The 19,806-nt window shown below is 36.8% G+C and overlaps 2 protein-coding genes across 2 annotated transcripts; both read right to left on the minus strand.

The window, feature by feature from the left end:
* Positions 1–5,374: 5,374 nt before the first annotated feature.
* Positions 5,375–11,601, minus strand: LOC149812287 (Haloacid dehalogenase-like hydrolase (HAD) superfamily protein). Its single transcript, XM_089993666.1, has 11 exons — positions 11,123–11,601; positions 10,942–11,035; positions 8,446–8,490; positions 8,268–8,318; positions 7,926–8,000; positions 7,793–7,826; positions 6,179–6,234; positions 6,034–6,093; positions 5,884–5,943; positions 5,725–5,771; positions 5,375–5,635 (listed from the first exon to the last, which is right to left on the minus strand). Exons 1-11 carry the CDS (start codon positions 11,557–11,559, stop codon positions 5,581–5,583), a joined length of 1,014 nt encoding a protein of 337 aa, XP_089849792.1. The 5' UTR covers positions 11,560–11,601; the 3' UTR covers positions 5,375–5,580.
* A 7,543-nt stretch (positions 11,602–19,144) lies between these two features.
* Positions 19,145–19,605, minus strand: LOC149812288 (EPIDERMAL PATTERNING FACTOR-like protein 1). The gene is made up of 2 exons (XM_089993020.1): positions 19,474–19,605; positions 19,145–19,375 (listed from the first exon to the last, which is right to left on the minus strand). Exons 1-2 carry the CDS (start codon positions 19,603–19,605, stop codon positions 19,145–19,147), a joined length of 363 nt encoding a protein of 120 aa, XP_089849146.1.
* Between the last annotated feature and the right edge of the window lie 201 nt (positions 19,606–19,806).

Raw genomic sequence — 19,806 nt, forward strand, 5'->3', positions numbered from 1 at the left:
AATTAATGAAATAATTGCCCTATATTTAGGTGAGAAGGATTCGTATGACACAAATTTTCCTGGAGGCCTCGAGAATCGGGATGACCGTCTGGTTGGAATGTCGTAGCTCTAACTCATAATGATCTACGAGGGTCAAAATTATCCTTTAACAATGCCCTCCATCTGGGTGAATCATTTATCTATCAATCTTGCCCTATGTCTCTCTATGTCACCTTTGGAGTCTCTTTTAGTCTTAAAGACCGATTTACACCCTATGGGTCTTACTTCTTTAGGTAACTCGACAAGATCACAAACTTAATTCTTAGCCATAGAGTTCAACTCTTATTTCATGGCTTTTATCTAGTGCAAAGATTGTTTGCTTTCAACAACTTTTATAAAAGTCAACGGGTCATTATCTATATCTATGAAATCATCAGGCTTGTAAAGGTACACCACATAGTCAGGATGTATGACAGGTTTTCTAATTCTTGTGAATTCCAAACAGGTCATTCTACATGTTCAGATTGAATATGTTCATCATGTTCGTGTGCTTTTGCATTATCCACAATAGATTCATTTTGGATTTGTGCATCAACAACTGAGTGATCAACAGGTAGTGAGACTGAATCATGTACTTTCTCAAAACCAAGGTTTTAAAATACACTTAATCATATTGAACCATCTTCAAGGAATTTTGCCTTACAGTAAAACTTGTACATCGTCCTTCTCTTGCGCAGGCCCCAACAAACACTGCATGCCCTAATGGCCAGCACCCAGTCACTCTCATCACGTGAGTGACATGTTTTTTTCTTTTTTTTATTGGATGCCATCTACCTATAACGTTAGGGAGCATCGACTTGTTGAAGTCAGTACGAGTTTTTGGTTTTATACGTGGGTGGGATTTTAATTAGTGCACGATTTAGACACGTATAAGTTGGCCATTTTTTAACTTCACCGTAGAAAGGCCTTAGACAAAATTGATTACTAAGACCAATGGTCCTCGACTTCAATTTTTAAAAGGTAAGATAATAGGGAAGTTTGTCACCTTGGGAACAGTATTTATAAGTGAACAGGATCAATCTAAATCCCAATCCCAATCCATGGTAGGCCCTGCCATCTATGTTGACTATAGCTATATAAACCTAGTGCTCTTCCTCTCACTCTTTATGAGCATTTAGGCTAAAAGTTTAGACCTTTTGCATATTAATCTTGGAGGGAAAACCAAATCAAAATGAAGGAATGTTGCACACACCAGCTAGCTCACTAAAACAAAAAAAAAATAGTGAACTTCATAAAATTACATCTAACCTCAATATGAATTTCAAAAGAAACTCTCTTTTTTATTGTTTTGAAACTAAAATTTATAACACTATTCCCCAAGACTGCTAGGCAAGGCTTAACTTCCTGTATGCATCCTTTACAACAAAAATCTATTGTATTGAAAGGTGTTGTACAGGTGGGTTCGGAAGTATCTGACAAATTATTTTAAAATTGAAAGACAAACTTCACTCATTTTCCTCCTCTCCTACTTCATAGAAAATAATGAGATCTAGTGAGATTGAAAGCTAATCCTTCTCAACGGTGGACTCCCATTTTTAAGGTCGTCTTTCTTTTTCCTAGATCAGTTCTAGCTTCTCTTTTTTAATATGCGTGTTTGTGTTTAGATTCATATAATTAGTTGGAATTGAAATCTAACCATAAAAAAATACTTTCCCCTTTTCTTGATGGAATTCTTTTGAAGTCCACAAATCCAAACACTTATTGCCAAAGTTCCATTCATGGCTTCATGACATTTTCTTATTGACATTCCAATCGTGTTGCCACCACTAGGGTATTGGTTTTCCTTGATTGGTGGTTACCGAAAACATGAGCGAATGAAATATTCCTCCCAATGTCGGACATGTTTGTTTTTTTGTAGAAAATTGCTCTATTGATTGGGTGAAGATTTGAGAGTATGAAAACTATCTTCAGATCACGTTTGATAATGTGCACATGAAGCAGGTGGATATTATGCTACAGAAATTCCCATATTGAATAAGGGCAGAAACGTTATTTTGTCTACTCTTAACAAACCAGACTGCTGTTAACTCAGGGATGTTTTTGCAAAGGTTTATAAAAACTCAGGGATCTTTTTGCCAAAACATGTAAGGGAGGGACTTTTTTGCAAAGGGCCAATAAGGCAGGGACCATTTTGCAAAAAAAACTAAGTTTTTAAAATATCTTTTTTCAAAATAAAGTTAGAAATAGACATTTATAAGTCTCATTAGTTAAAAGTATCGTTCTCTAAAAGTATGTCATTTTTTATATATTTACATGGAAAAAACCGCCCCCAAGTTCAGACAACTAGACACACTGGCTCTGCCTGCCGTCTTTACGATCATTGTTCTGACAGTGTAAAACTCCATGGCCTACCCCTTGCCCCCAAGGAGTCGCCACACTTGGCCTAGGCCCCCATCCCACTACGCCAAAGCCCTTTGGGGCCTCGAAAAGTATCTTGAAAATGCCTTTTTTAGAACATGCTCGTCGACTATCAAATAGGGTCTAAAAGATACGTCTCTGATTGAAAACTCTCCTCAAAATTTAAAAAGTTTAAACCACGGACAAGATCTTGTGGAGCATTAACAAGAGCTGGAAGAAAATCATGACCAACTAGATGGTTACAATATGGTAGTGGATATATTGTCTAATTACAGATATTGCCAAATTTTTACGGCCAATGTGTTTTATTAAATATATTTACCAATTATCAAATATGTCAAACTCTAGATTATCTACTCCAAGTTACCAAATCATTTCACTCCTTACCCATTGCCAAATTTATCCAACTTTATTAAAACCTATTACTTCTCCCCAATCAAACCCCCCAATGGATCATAGTAGACTAAAAGCCATCAAAACTTTTAGGTACTGAGACTTACAAATGCCAAACCTTTTTTTTTAATTTATAACCCGAAGAAATCACACTCAGCACGAAGACCTGGTCACGCTGGCTCAGCCTGCCATACCTACGGTCGTCATGCCGGCAGCATAAAACTTTGAGGCTAGCACCCTAACCCCCAGGGCCTATGCTATGCATTGGCTTGTGCAGAGGAGTGACACCCCAAAGGGCAGAAACGTCAAACCATCCAACTACCTCATTAGATCCCCATTTTCAAGATTGTTCTTTCTGTTATAGATCATCAAGAAGCTACCAGGAAACGCTCTCGCATTATACGAAACAGCAATCATTCATCCTCAAAAACATATCCAAGTTGCTCCCTTCACTTTCATGTTCCGAAGATTAAACGCATTTCAAACGAGAGCAAAAAGATTGTCTGATCAAAATCAACCTACGGGATGCAAATCAGCTAGCAAACAAGATCAATCAAGACCAACCTCGATGGCAACCCTGAAATGGAAGGCTCCATTGAATGTGTAACTTGCATTAGATCGTAAGCTCAGATTGGATCTCAAATCGAAAAAGTTGTACTCCAGTTGCTTTACCCAAATATGGACTTATGAATTGCAGTACAAGCCTATCTTGTTTCGCTAGCAGTTTCTCTTTTAACTAAGAAGAAGGACCTACCTTTATTAGGAAAAGGAATTCTACATAATTAAGAAAGAGGTACTCCACTAATTTAAGTAGAGTTTTTTTTTTTCAAATCTAAAAGGACACTTGAGAGATTCATGAAAGTAAATCTGGTCAGGGCTCAACTTTCAATTTCTCCAGTGTTTGTTTGAAGTTTTTTCCCTTCGTCATTTTGTTATCTTTTTGGGAACCTGATCATAAGATTCATAACATATTGGATAAGAGAGTTCACTCCTAAGTTGGAACATTCTCAAAGTGGCAATTTTTCTTTATAAGCCCTTAATATTTTGCTTAGACTGGACAAGTCAAGTCTATGGGCAAGTTCGTCCTTGGTAAGGCAATTCAAGTGTGAGGGTAGAAGACCAACTTTTCATAAGAATTAATAGGCAGAATGTTAGTAGAATCTGCAAATAAAAGATATATATTAACAGTTTTAAGTTAACACCAATGAAATAAAAATAATTATCATATCATCAATTCATCATGCTTAAATTCAAGCAATAAATCAAATTAACAATTCATAATTGTTATTCCTCAATAAAAATAACACCACACTGGTGCAAAGGTGCGGATATATATATATATATATATTAGGCCCTCTTTTCTCGTTCTGCCTTGTTAGATCCCTTAGTTTGAAGTGTTTTATGATAAATTTGAACCGTTAGATGTGTTTAACATGATCAATTTAGTAGGAATCAACTCTTGGATCATGTTTTTTCGATGAAAAATGTATTTTTATGAGCCGGAAAAAATTGATGCCTTCATGGCCATTGATTTTGGATCACCAGAAAAACCTGTATATAGGTCAGATTCCGGTGATCCAAAAGCCGGTTCCCACTAAACAAAAACCATAAATCACATCTATGGTGTTAAATGTGAGAAAAAATACCAAAAACTATGATTTTTGAAGAGGCCTAACAGGGCAAAACGAACGCATTACTATATATACACACACATGTATGTGTGTATTTATGTATTTATATATATAATATAGATAAAAGTGGAGTTGGTTAGAGTTAAATGAATCTACTTTTGGATAAAAAATGAACCTTAGTGTGGTTGACTTCACCGGATACAAAGGAAGCTGTGTCCAAGTGTCGCACCCGCAAGGGTGAGGGTGGGTTCTCTGTTAGAAGAGTCTGTGTTACATAAATTCAAGATGAAGATTTTCTCAGAAGAAAGAAATGGTCTACAACTGCCAAAGGCCATCCGACTACAAATGAACAGATTCAGGTGGAAAGTGGAAATAGAATAAAGATATCCATTGCAGGAGTTGGCCAAACTGTTGGAGAGGCAAACTCCGAAGAACTTGATTTCCAATCTGGTTTAGTAGGGAAGGGTATATTTTGTCAACTGAACAGGGCCTAAGATCTTTAATAAAACTTTCTTTAACCTTGCAAAAAAAGAAGTGTCAACCATTGTTCTGTGGATATCTTAAGTTGTTCAAAAGAGAGACGAACGCCCCAAACCACTAAGCCATAAACCCACCAAGATCCCTTTTATGACTTCATTGCTTCCAACAGATTTTTGTGTTCTTCATGCTACAAATGACAAAGTGACATTAAAGATATGTTGCATTTCACTACTACTTTTAATTAAACAGTGCAAGAGGTCCATATTTCACTTAGATTTCTGACTAGTTTGGTCGCAGCTCCTCTTTGTTTCCATAGGCTGCATCATTTACATTCATGATCATTACCTGTCTGCTATTTTATTTTCGCATTATACTCATTCCTTCCAAATCAGAATGGAGAAATGGGACTCACAAAGCCAAACCCCATGTAGTTGGGTTAAGGCTCGATGATGATGATGATGATGATGGCATTCTTTCCAAATCATTATATATTTTCATTAAATGTGATGAATTTCAAAAGGAAAATGGCCATATATTTACATCTGTCGATATGAATAAATCAAAATTATGGAGGAAATGATTAAGCTACTTCATATTAAATGGGAAATTCATCATAAATGCAGCTGAATCTCTTTAGCCTGAATTAGTCTGGTTTGAGATACCAAATTTGAAGCAACGGTTAGATCTGCCTGGCAACCAAAGCATTCTGAAGCAGCAACTGGAGATCACCCAGCCTGTTGATATGGTAGAAATGTTGATAAGGATAAAAAATATGTTTATAAATATTTTTTCAGTTAAGGATTTGGATGAGAAACATATGTACCTAACATTACTTAGGTCTGGATAGATGGTTATTGCATCTGTAAAATCCTGCAATAATGAAACAATGCAGCCAAAGTTTTAACCTGCCAAAGCCAAGTTTGCACATGGCACACTTTCACATCAAAGTCATGTTGAAAATACTATCAGCTCAGAGACTTACTTGTTTAGCTGTTGAAGAGGTATATGTTACTATACAAGGCATTCCTGCTCCTGTTGCTGCCTGAAAGGGGAAAAGAAAGAGGGAAAGGAAATAACTCAGCTCAATTGTCAGTTTCACTGAGCTATACTAGGCAGTTATTATAAATCCCACCTGTAAGCCAATTACGCTATCCTCCACAACCAAGCAATTTTCAGGTAGCACTCCTAATTTCTGAGTCACAGAGAAGGAAATATTCTGAATTCATCAACAGACATGAGAAATATTTAGACATGCAAAGGTAAAAGAAAAATACTACCTTCACAGCAGTCCTATATATTGATGGATCCGGTTTCTTTTCCTTAACATCATCACCTACCACAGGGTTAGTTAAGAGTGAGCTCAGATGTCCAACTTATAAGTTCATGGTCATATTTCTAAAATTCTTGAAGTCGATAAGAATGATTCTAACAATACTAAAATCTTGATGTTTAGTGCATAGTGAAGAGGGAAAAACATGAAATATGAGTAGAGAAAGGTGGGGGAAAGAGAGAGAATGAGAGAAACATGAGAGCATGGACAGAGGAAAAAGTTGAAGGAAAGCAACTATGGGAGAAAAGATGGCTACGACATACTCTGGTACTCCTTAAAAATCATCAATTTAACTTTCAATTCTTACTTGAAAATCTCATGTTTATCATTTCCACCCATTTTGACATTTTGAGATTTCAACAAGTTCATTCAAAAAATTACTTATTTTAAACTATTATTGGCTTTTACCAAAAAAAATCAATGCAATTTTTGTTCCCATAAGATGCCCTAAGGCAGTCAATCTGAAGATCAACGTGGATGACTATTTGGGCTGTGCACAAGGCCAAAAGGGAATCCATTTTGTCAAAGATTTCCAAGGAAAAGAGTGCCGAAGTAGCAGAAATCATGGGCCAGAATGGAGAGAAATTTGTGTTACTACCCCATGCAGGTGATAACTCTAATTATGTTGATAAGACCTATTTATATCCTAAGCTTTGCCAGTTGCCACAAATATCTCCAATGTTTTGAAGCATCATATACTCTAATATTCTCCAAACAAAATTATGACAATATCATGATGACAACAAGAGATTTTGCAATATGCACAAATGTAAAATGTTATTCGCTCTTCACGTTTAAGATTTGGAAGGGTTTTCTTGAGATTTTTACAAGAAAAAAAAAATCATTGATCATTACCCAGTACACTGCCTTGCTCAGAAACCCCTGAAAAATAGGTCATAAATGGTAGAAATCACTGGACCTACTGTTCCAAGGGATTTTGGCACAGACTATGGAAGCCTCGCTTGCATTCTATCAGAGAATTTTCAGAGTTTTCTGCTTCTCACACAATCTCAGGGGTGCACTTTAATAAAACCTATTCAGCTGAAAAAAATACCTATTTACAACCTGAGCATCAGACCAGTAGTACAAGAGGTGTGTGTTAACCATTCGAATTGGAAAAAAACACTTCATTAATCTTGGTGTAAAAACTAAGTTAATGTAAGTTAGTGTAGAAACATACACTTGGACATACATAATACATACATAAAAGTGTATACACACACATCCATGCAATTGAAGGACGTTAACAAGTTTACCATATCTTTTCACCCCTAAGCAAAATTAAAGCAATTAAAAATTTTACAAAGACTGGTTAGGATCATTTTCATTTCCACTTTGGAAATGCAGGTAAGCTTTTAATGAATTCTTTTGTAGTTTAAGATTTCCTTATGGGGATTATTAAAGCAAGGAGCCATCATGTCATTTCTAAAATTTGATAGACCAGAAAAAATGAGTTCATCTTGTTCAATCGTCTAAAGGCTACGGTTAAGTGCTCACACATTCAACACACCCAGCAAGCAACAACACATTCCTTTAGAAAAAACATAGTTTCCTATTATACCTGCAAGGAAGCAGTCGAGCTGCTGGAATCGTTCCTGCACATGCCCAGATGTTTATAACCCTCATTCAAATTTAAAGCAGAAAATAAATGCTTCACTGCCAAAGTTTGACTCGCACAAGTACTGTGAACTTACAATTCCCAAAAGATTTTCAAGACAGAGTATCACCGAGCTTTTTGTAGCAGCAGAGCATACTGCAAGCATAATCCCCTACAAGACAAAAAAACAATGTCTGCCAAACTCATGATGCCCACAATATGCCAAAATTTATGCATCCTATTGAAGCAAAACTGCAAAACTATATATGAAATACAAATAAATGTCATGGTTATAGAGAGAGAGAGAGAACCAAGCAACATTGTATGACACATGAACTAGAATCTTCAGGAATGTAAAATAACAAACTCACTAAGTGATAAATGTAAAGTTTCAAAAGAGTAGTCTCCCAAACACAGTTTCTGCAATAAGATATCTTACAGCAGCTTTAGCATCATCCATCAACCTTAGAACACCAGGTCTTGGCTTCACCTTCCCACAGACAAATGCCCAGACATCAATGCACATGCCATAAGGTCAGTATCCTTGATGAGTTGATATCTTTTAGCTAGTAAATTGGTGGGAGGTAATGGAAAAATTAAAATGGTATGCTTCTCACAGTTCCAGATTTAATGATCTCCTTGTACCTCTCAGTTTTCCAGTCCTACAAAAAGAATGAACACTTCATCATATGCAATTTAAAGATAACTGATTACAACTAAGAAAAGTATACTGTAAATACACAACTTACAGTAACATGATTATCTTGTAAATGTATAAGGAAAGCTTTCTTTCTCTTAAACAACCAAAGTTGTAGAAATAGACAAACGGTATTTTTTTTAGCCATTAAGCTTTTGGTACATTGTGTGAGCTACTGATTTTTTAACAGCCTTGAAAAACTTGCTTACATGTCATAATCCCTTGATTCAAAACTCATTTTCTACTAAATAAACCATGTAGATTACATCTGAAAGGTTTGAACTTTAAAAAACAAAGAAATAAGAAAAGAAAGATTATTCTCTCATTAGTTTAATTTGTACCCTATATATATATATATAGGCTACACTCTAGAGTGCCATACTATCTAACTAAATCTAACAGGTGAGAGCTTTATTTGATGAATTTAACTCCATAGATCCATTTATTAGGGAACACACTTTGGACTCAGTTTTTTAACACAAAAACATAAATTTGTCTATCATAAGATTTTGGCACGTTGTGGACCAGTGAATTTGGAGCCAGCATGACCAGATGACATAAAGCATGTTTTTAACAAAACAAACCATCTAGATTGTGTGCATAGTGCTTGATCCATAAAAACTCATGAAAATGTAATGGAATGGGCTGTTTCAGCTAAAGTATATGGTACACTCGAGGGTAGCAGATATAACAGATTTATTAAGAGGAATACTGTCATATGGCATCTACGTTACAGAAATCAGATGTATAATGTGGCACAAAGGAAACATGGCTTACACTATATGTCACATAGGTGCGGGTGCGAGTGCAGGTGCAGCGATGAGGCACTTTAAAAAAAACTTGGGTGCCGGGATGCAGGAGGGTAAATATGTATATGTATATAATTATAATTATATATATATAATTTTTAACAATTAACAGCAGTAAGACTACTTTTTAACAGTTAAACAGCAGTAACACTAATTTTTAACAGTATTTTTTTTTCAAGTCCAGATTTAGACATTTATGACCCTGGGTGCGTTGACAACACTGGGAGACGCACCCGCACCCGCACCCGAGTCGCGTCGGCGCGGGTGCGGCACCCTGCTGGATGAATCCCTGTGACATAACTTACACTTGTGCAAGCTTCTGCCATGGTGGAAACTGGATCTTTTATGTGTTCCTTATTTCCTTCTGTACATTCCCAAAAAACTCTTGGACATTCCTTAACCAACAGGACCATTCCCTTCTTTGTGTTCCAACATGAACTATTGAATAATCCATAATTAACTCAAAATATGACTAATTTAATGATAAGGACATTCAGTGCATATGATACTGGAATTGCAGTTCGAGAGTATGTGAAGATTGTAGTGTTGAATAGCTGTGATTTTTGAAGGTATTGATGATATTATCATGAAAGTTTCAAAACAATATTAAATTGATTCCATTATGATATTAAGAAATATCAAGTTTCTCCAACAAATTCTATAAAAAAAATTTAACAGCATTCCATTGTGTATTTTTTTATATAATTTTCCTTTCTCCAACATTGCCAACATCTTCCCAAGAAAACTCTTTTGAAATTCACAAAAAAAATTGCCTTGTAGAGTAATTGCCTATATTAGAAAAAAAAAGTTGTGACTGATGAAGATAGAAACATGTGGAAAACATAGCAATTCGGAATGTTAATGAAAAGAAGTGAAAATTCAGTGATTCATGGAGAAAATAGAAATTTATAATAATAATAATAATAATAATGTGTCCCATTAAGTTCAATGGCTTGTGAGAAAAATAGAAATTTAGGCAACTAGTATTTCAATAAGATTTCATAGTTTTTTGCTTCATGCCACTAAATTACTCATTTCTGGATGAATTGGAAAGTGTTTCTGATGTAAATTCACCTGTAAAAGTGTAAGTCAAGAAGCAAGACAATGTGTCCTCTAGGATTTGTTTTACCCTGGAGACGACACCGGCAATAGCCAACTAAAGTTTAGAAGATACGAAATAGAATCATATCCACCACATTCAGTTTATAATGCCCAATTTTCTGTGAAGAATAATAACAGAAGTATTCAAGAATCACTGCTACATGGGAGATGGAACAGATTTCAAAGATATCCATTCCAGGTTTGTCTTTCTTAAACAGTCATTATATCATGATATGTGCAACATCAATACAGTCTACTCAGAGGAATCATGCAGGTCTGACAGCAACGAACCAACTTCTGTTACCTAAAAGCAAATAAATTGCAGCACTCCAATCTCAAGAAATTACCGAAACATTCTTTTGAATAAAGCGTCACAAACGTCCAAAAAACGACCAACAGCAACAAAATTCAAGCACATTTTCATCACCTCAAGGGCGATTGCCTACTCAATTCCCAAAAATCGCATCCCAAAACTCAAGAGAACCAAAACTGAATGGGAAATTCACCTGAAGCGTATCGATCAACCGAGCTCTATCTGCATCCGCGGCCGGAGTCTCCTCAGAGACCGTCGAAGACGGCCATCCATTCTCCCCGAAATACCTAAAATCACGCATTGGAACCGATCATCAGAAAAGCTACAGAAAACAAGAACTGATCAAAACGCGAAGAGTCCTAGGAAGAAAGCACCATCGCATCTTCGGCTTTCCGCCGCCGATTCGATTCTGGAGATCGTCATAGAAGTCGGAGTCCCAGTAGATAGGCTGGGAGGGCGAGGACGGGCAGCGGACGTTGAAGTGGGCGAAGGCGTCGTTGTATGCCTGCCTGTGGAGATGCTCCGACTCGAGGATCACGCCATCGCAGTCGAATATGAGAGCTTGCAAAGAAGAAGAAGAAGAAGAAGACGAAGAAGAAGAAGAGGCGATCACGGTGAGCGATTTCCGAGTCGATCTGCTGCGATCACGAACGACGATGGCCGATCGGAGACGCAGAGACGATCCAGAGGGAGAAGGAATCAGGGGTTTAGGGGAAAGAGCGGGAATTTTGAGGGTTTGAGGATGGGTCGAACGGGATCCGACGGGGAGGAGAAGCGGCGAGAGGGGAGACGATGAAGTCATCGTCATCATTTCTCTCTCTCTCTCTCGGATGACTTATCCCGTCGCGCCAACTTCAGCCGCCCAATATTTATTTTGAATATTTTTGTGCTTTTTTTCTTTTTCTTTGTCTTGATTCTAAGAACCGGACAACCGACTCGGACACCGTCTCTTGGTTAGGGTTGGATAATAAATACCGGTTTCTGTTTCAACCCGCGCTCGGACCTTGTTGGGTACTCCCACGTAGAGGTGAGCACTGGGCCCGGGCCAGTATAATTGGCCTTGGCTCTGCCCGAACCGGGCCTCTGGCCCAGCCCATCCCAAAACAGGCCGATACGGGCTGGGACACAGGCCGGTCAAGTCCAGCCCATTATTATATATATTTTATATATGAGTAGTGCATTGGTGCATGATCACTTTAGAACGTGACCAAAACAAACTTGCGCTGATGCTTAGTGTCATTATTTTCGCATAAACACTTTTAACGCAACAAAAAGTCGCAGCTAAAGGTCCCATACTTTTAGCGATGACTTTTTGTCGTGCTAAAGTATTGTTTGACGCAGCAGTGTGAGTTCGTTCTGGTCTTGTTATAAAGTGATTATGCACCTACGCATTTTTCAAATATATATATATATAATACATTATATAAATAATATACATTATATTATATATTATATAATAAGCCCAGCCGGCAGGCCCGAAGCAAACCTTTGGCCCGGATGCCCACCTCTACTACCGTGAATGGTTTGTCATTGGGTTGGGTTTGTATCAGGCATAGTGACAAATATCGCGAGATTTATGAAAATCTCACGATAATATAGCGAGAAATTGCGTGAAAGTTTAAAACAGCAATTTCTTGCAAGATTTTTAAAATATTGTGAGATTTATGAAAAAAAACATAAATACCATGATTTAAAAGCGATATTTACGTTTTAAATGATTATTTATTGCAAAAAACTCATGTATTTTTATTTTTAAATATTTTTTATTAATATTTTCTTATAAAAAATATTTTTTATATTTTTTATTGTTGAGATTTTGCCGAAAAAGATGCAAGATTTATGATTTTTTTTATTTCTCACGAGTTTTTGAAAAATGAGAAATTACCGATAAAAATGGCATCAGGTGCTCAACCCAACCCTAACCTGATTTTTCGGGTATTTGCATATAAAATGCTGACTTGAATACTATTCGGGCGTGTGGACTTTAATCCGACCCGAGTAATATGTGAGCTGGGTTTGGGCTATGATTTTGGCTGGATATCTAATCTGACCTGACTTTTTTGCCTAATATCTCACTTGACCCAAGTGTTTTATATGTGTATTTAGTAAAACTAAGCTTTTGAAATTATACAGATTCAGGGTTTGAGATTTCATTTTTTTGACCCAACAAAACCGAACCCTGACCCAAAATTTGGCAAACGTGTTATGTCAAGGTCCGGTATAGCATGATGGGTCGGATACCTAGCCCATTAACAGATCTAGCACCATGCTCGACTAGATGGACGAAAAAGTTTGGCCTACGGGTGCATTGAAATGGCAGGTCCGAACCCAAGTCAAGCTAGGGTCCACTTTTCACGGTTGTAGCCCTCTCAAGCTGGTAAACAAGCCTAAAGATCTGAACAAAAGTTGTTCAAACTCAGCTCACTATTGTGGCAAGCCGAGCTGAACTTAAGCTCATGGTGAGCTCGAGTTAAATGAGCTGAGCTTAAACTGGCCCGTTAATTTAAAATTAATATTTTCTGAAATTACAAATATTAGAAATTCCATTCTAAACTTGCTGACTGAAGCTCAACTGTCTCATATATAAAATACAAGATTTATTTGAAAAGCTGCAAGCAATAGGATTTGAAACTTAATGCTTGCAGGCCAAATGGTACTTGAATATATGTAAATTATATTTGTTACTAATTAACAGGGAAAGCACTTGTCTGCCTGGTGGGATGGGGTAGACGGGCCGTCTAGGTTCAAATCTCATGGGTGTCACCCCATGCACAAGCCTAAGCATGGCCACTCCACAGAGTCAAGAAGTAAGCACTCCATGAGCGAAACCACGAGCAGCTTGTCTTGTTTCCCAGACCTAACCTCCCCTTGCTTGTGGGCTATAAATGGTTTGAATCGAGCTGAGAATTTCAGGTGGGTTTGGTGCATTGTCATAAGCCAATATAAAGGCAACCTGTCATTTTTTTTTAATTTATAACCCGAAGAAACCGCACTTGGAATGAAGACCTAGTCACACTAGTTTAGCCTATCGTACCTACGGTCGTCATGCCGACAGTGTAAAACTTAAGGCAACGACCTCTGGCCCCAGGGCTTATGCTACACGTTGGCTTGCGCAAAGGGACGATGCCCGTGGGTATTGAACCTTGACTGCATGTCTAGCAGCCAGAGCCCCCACCCACCATGCCAACCCCCCTTGGGGCAAGCAGCCTGTCATTTTCTATTAACATTGGACATTGGCAATAAACAACAATTTAACGCCTATAAAAAAAATACCTTTTATGTTTTGAGTTAGAACTGAAAACTTTTTTAGGGTTCTCGTTTCTGAGTTCCAAAACTGAAATAGAAACATAATCTGCATACTGAAACAACTGAATAAGGATTTCAAAACATTACATAAAAGAATAATGAAACTAGACAAAAATATATTTTCAACAACACCTGATTTGATAAAAAATGACGAATGAACGTTAAGATACAACCCAAACAATGTTTATAAAACTTGAGGAAGTCTGCATAAAATATACGTGGACTTTCTCAAGTCTTCATATATTTTATGCAGACTTGAAGAAGTGTACATATTTTATGTGAATTTTCTTAAGTTCACATATATTTTATGTGGACTTCCTTAACACTACAAGAAAAATGTTAGTTAGCGACAGAAATTTATGACAGAATTTTTCTGTCGCAAATTTATGACGGATTAGCTAAAGAAAATTAGTCGTTGCTAAAATTGAAATTAGTTGCAAAATTAACGTTAGAAAAATTTTGTCACAAAATCCGTTGTTAATTAGCGACGGAAAAATTTTGTCTCAAAATCTGTCACAATTTCGCAACAGATGAGAGACATAAGTTTTTCATCTCAAAATTCGATGCTAATTAGTGACAAAAATTTTTCGTCGCTACTTTTTTATTTAAACCGGCCCATCTAGAGCGCAAAATTTTTCCTCCCTCTCTTTGATAATTTTTTATATAAAATGGCTTCCGTATAGCCAGATCGGACCCCTCCTCCCAAGCTCTTTGATAACACGCTACCTTCTAAAGGTTTTCCCTCTTCTTCCTTCCTCGTTTCCTTAATTTATTGCTTCATTTTTTTCTGTTTTCTTTCTTTCTTTACTGATCAAGAGAGCTTGTTTTGTTGCCTTTCTTGCAGAGGTGCTGGAGATTTGGTGGGGTGTTGACGCTGTGTGCTTTGACGTCGATAGCATGGTGTGCGTTGACGAGGGGATCAACGAGTTGGCGGATTTTTGCGGCAACGAAGAAGCGGTTATTGAGTGGATGAAGAGGTGCGTTTGGTGAAGGATTGTGGGATTGAGGTGTTTTGGTTGTTTTTTTTTTTAAATTTTTTTGTTTGTTTGTTTTGAGGCAGAGCAATGGGAGGATCTGTTCTGTTTCAGGATGCTCTGGCTGCGAGGCTCAATTTGTTCAAGCTTTCATTGGCTTAAGCGAATGATTTTCTCAGGCCTCATAGGTGATGCATTTTTCTCCTACATTTCTTTATTCACTGTGGTTGGGTGTTTCTGTAGATGTAGAAATTTTTTGTTTTGTTTTTGTTCTCTCTCATTTTGTTGTTTTTTTTTTGTTCCAACCATTTTGGATACTATTGCATGAAATTTCTGTAGTTGTTTCTTATATTTTCAAATTAAAACCTCTTCAAGAACGTTTTTCTCAAATTCAATGAAATGTTGCTTTCAGAGGAAGAAAATGCTGACCATAGATGATTAATTTCAAAAAAAATTATGAGAGAAATGGTCAACACTGTTATTGGTGCCTCTGGTCCTACACATGCATAGTTGTTGCACATGATATCCATGGTTAGTGGCATAGTATATTTTGTACATACTTTTGACATTCTCATTTTGTACATACTTTTAAAATATTTATATTTCAAACAATTTTTTTTAATTTTTTTTTTAAATTTTGCGACGAATTAGCGATGAATATTATCCGTCGCTAATATTTGGTTTTGCGATGAAATATAATTCATCGCTAATTCATTGTTAAAATAGCGATGAATATGTATTTGTCGCAAAACCAAATTCATGCTTATTTACCGACGAACTCGCGACGGATTATGTCCGTCGCTAATTTGTCGTGAATTAGCGAGAGATAAGTTATGTCGCTAATTAGCGACTAAGAATATGTGACGGATGTTATCCGTCGCTAAAAATATTTAGTGACGGATTAGCGATGGATAGCGTCCATCGCTAATCCACATTTTTCTTGTAGTGTAAGTTTTAAGAACATTATCGAAGTTGTATTTCAGCACCTCTTCATCGGTTTTTAGCAATTTGGGTGTCGTTAGAAAGATATTTTTGTCTTAGTTTTTTTTTATTTTTTTTTGTATTTTTTTAAAATGTTTCTGTTTTTGGGTTGAAACTCATCTAAAACTATCAATTATTTGGTTGTTATAGTCTGCAAATCATGTTTTTATTATAGTTTCGAAAATTTGAAATGAGAACCCTAGAAGGGTTTTCAGTTCTTACTCAAAATATGAAAGTAATAGGGTTGTGTCTTAGTTTTTAAAAGACTATAAAAACACAAAATTTTGACGTCAGATTGAAGTGATACAAATATGAGAACAAAGTTTATTCTATACAAAAGTCACCTATTTAAAAGAAAGTTCTAAGAGGAAATTCACATATGTGAAAGGTAAAAAAGTCTTATTAAATCTCAATATTTGTGATTTTGGATATGAAGAGAATCTTGAAAATTATAGGGTTTGTAAGACAAACATGTCAAATTAACTGTACAGTATAATCATTTTTATAGAACAATTGGTTTGTCCTCCTTAGGGATGTAAATGACTTGAATTTGTGTTGATATAGCCCATACCATATCTACTCCGATTTGGATGAAAATAGGGTACTACTGGATCCAACTAACTGCATGTACTCAGGATTCAAATATATATTGGAATTGGATATCCCTCAAATTTGATTGTAAAATCCTAAACCGAATTCAATTAATTGGATTCAACTTCCTTTATCAAATCCAACCAATCAGAGTTGGATTCTCAATTTGGAGATCGGATACCATCTTAATCCATTGGTGGCATGTCCAACCTCAATCCATATCAAATTGCAATAGTTCTACAAAGAAGGAAGGGATTAGTATGAAGTGGGAAACGGGATACTGTTGTGAAGCGATTATACAAGTGCATGAAAAATAAAAAGAAAGCACATAAAAAACGGTATATGAAGAACGAGTGGAAGCAAATAAGAAATGACAAACTTAACTATAAAGTGATATAAAACCAATATACAGCCTTTATAAAAAAATTTATTATTTTTAATATGAAAAATGTTAGAAGTAAGAAAGAAACAAGTGAGAAGCAACAAGAAATGAGAGGGAAACATTAAGTAAGCAAACGAGAATCAATTTGAGAAACCAGAAGGAAGCAAGCTTCTACTAAAAGGAATCGAATTTCCCAAAGCTTCCTTTTCTTTTAGGGAAGCGAAGAGTTTCTCACTTTTGAAGTGACCGGGGAAGCGAGCTTCCACATGTACCAAGAAGCTTATGGTAACTATGACTAAAACACACAAAAAAAATAGCATAATGAGAAGAAAACACCAAGTTGGGGCCTTATAAACTAGCATAATGAGAAGAAAGGACCAAGTTGTAGGCTCAACTTTTGGAGTGTTTTGGCAAAGGCCGGCTCGTCATTATTATTCAGGTTTAAGTTCAATGAAATCACTAATGGGTAAAAAACACTAGTGACTTGAAAGAGACTATGGACAGAGTTTGAAAGAAACCTTTCTTTTTATTTTTGGCAGGAAAACATAGTTATTTTGCAAACGGCTATGATCAAATTCATGAACCCTAGTGTTCTAGGTCATGAACTTGATCACGGTGTTCCCAAAATCCAAACATAACATAAACATAATGAAGAAGGGTTGCACTTGCCAACTACCTTTATGCCTTAGACGTTGTATAGGTAGCATCTCTTCCTGAACACTGGAGAAGAAAGGTTATAATTAGAAGATTAATGTTTTCAATGCTTTAGCTCTGGACCCCTACCACAGTACCAGAACTGGTAATAAGAGATGGTGAGATAGTTGATCCAAGTTTGGATCATGACTAACCTCTCACAGGGACTTCTTATGATTGTATCGTGTCCCCTTGTATGTTATTCCTCATGGAAAACTGGTGTGTCCTGTCCTTTTGGGAGTGTCCATGTGGTACTGTGGCTAACCCATCTTGTTGATTCTTTTCTATATTAGGTGCTCAATAAGGTAAAACCGATCGTCCTTTTCAGACCCTCAAGTTCCAATCAATAAAAACAAAGGCCATGGGGTACCCTTTTGCAAGAGGCCAGTGCTAAAAGACAGTCCAGCTGTAGTTACAAGCAGTAAAGTGTGGGTCGGGTTTTCTCCTTTCTGAATAATACTGAACATGGGCCATGACATGACAAGAAATTGACAAGGCATGGATAGATCACAACCTCAAGATTATTGAATGAACTCTAAAAATCTTGACCCACACTTAAGAGTGATTGAATCATGACCTTCAAATTCTCAAACACAATAATCATCATTATGAACACGGCCAACACACCTAGGGCCCGGCTAGATTGCTTGCTTTATATTGTTTGTATCCTCTTCAAACATAACCTCCATGGTCACTCAAGAGTACCTACTAATCAACAAATTACTCTAGAAAAGTATAGCCTACCATGTAATTCTTTTTTGGTCCTTTTTATTATTTTTTTTCCAAAGAAAGCCTACCATATAATTCTTGGTCACCAATGATGCTATACGTAACATACTAACAAGATCCCATCTTGGTCATTCATCTAGAATCTACAGTAGGATGCACCCAGTTATCCAGAGAAATGGGATAGCTAAGGTGTAGAATGATTCCATATTTCCAGACAATTGAGAGCATAGAGCACCACAAAGATGTACATAAACTTCCAATTTCTTATTTCCATGAATGCTCTTCAAGTGCTCTGCAATTGACCTTCACCCTGTTCTCATTTTCCACTCGAGAACTTCAAATGGAAAAGATAGTCTTAGAGAGAGAGACAGAGTTTCCAATTCCATCAACAATCAATGTCTACTAACTGGATAGACAGTAAAAACTTTCATTCAGGATTAGACTGAAAATAATGTCTCGCAGGCATTTACAACACCTATACCGTATAAATTTCAAGTGTACAGGAAACATGGCAGTACTATTGAAAAAACTACCCAATCTATAAAGGATGCAGCAACCAAGGACTCCTAGAACAGGAGCTGGTGCCAAGCTGACCAAAACATGCCAAGTACTGCTTTTCTTGGATGGAGGAATGCATCCCCTTCTTCATCCTTGAGCCACAATAGAATGTTGGGGTCTTCCCAAATAAGAAATGCAGATCCTTGGTTGTTGAGATGATAACCATAACAATGAAAATGCTTTTATGGATTGAAGAGATGATTCCCACAACGGCATTTCCATCCAAGGGGCTTGTAATTTGAATACTGGTCTCCCTGTAACTGGATAGGAACCTTATTTGCTGCTCTCATTGGTTGATCATGAGTTGGAAGTGTGGGGACTTGAATAGCCATACAGGGATTACACTTATTGCATTTGTTGTAGCAGCTTGGTGGTGTTGAGCCCAGTCTACTCTTATCTTCCATCCAGTCACCCTGCAGAATATAAGAAAAAAACACACTAGTATAGGTGGACAGGTATATATGGTGATCATGAAGTATGGTTCAACTTTAGACAAGTAAAGCAGAGCTACCGAGTTGTTTGTAGCAACAAAAGGTCGAGTCCTAGCAGAAGAAACACAAGAAGCAGAAACTAAGAAATGGACGGCTGCTATGGAAGCTGCAATGAAAACCAAGTTGGGCAGATTCATCATCACCACCACCATCATCATCATGGAGCCATCTGATCTCCACCATATGAGAAAGAGAGAGAGAGACCGTTATTTCATTCCCCTTCCTCTCTCTTGTATCTCTATCTGCAAAGCAGAAAATAAAAAGGGAGAGAACAGAAAAGGGTGGGAAGGGGCAAAGGTTCAATTATGTAGTCTCTCTCTCTATAGCAGTGCACAGTGGTCAGGATAATAACA

Source organism: Nuphar pumila, chromosome 17 (genome assembly GCF_984573655.1).
Source record: "Nuphar pumila chromosome 17, dmNupPumi1.hap1.1, whole genome shotgun sequence".
Taxonomy (NCBI): domain Eukaryota; kingdom Viridiplantae; phylum Streptophyta; class Magnoliopsida; order Nymphaeales; family Nymphaeaceae; genus Nuphar; species Nuphar pumila.

Coding starts and splice junctions, on each gene's coding strand:
- LOC149812287 (XM_089993666.1), bottom strand. CDS start 11,559: ATGATGACGATGACTTCATCGTCTCCCCTCTCGCCGCTTCTCCTCCCC. Junction 8,319..8,445: donor AGATCATTAAATCTGGAACT/GTGAGAAGCATA, acceptor GTCTGTGGGAAG/GTGAAGCCAAGACCTGGTGT. Junction 7,827..7,925: donor TTGAAAATCTTTTGGGAATT/GTAAGTTCACAG, acceptor GGGCATGTGCAG/GAACGATTCCAGCAGCTCGA.
- LOC149812288 (XM_089993020.1), bottom strand. CDS start 19,605: ATGGTGGTGGTGATGATGAATCTGCCCAACTTGGTTTTCATTGCAGCT. Junction 19,376..19,473: donor TTGTTGCTACAAACAACTCG/GTAGCTCTGCTT, acceptor TATATTCTGCAG/GGTGACTGGATGGAAGATAA.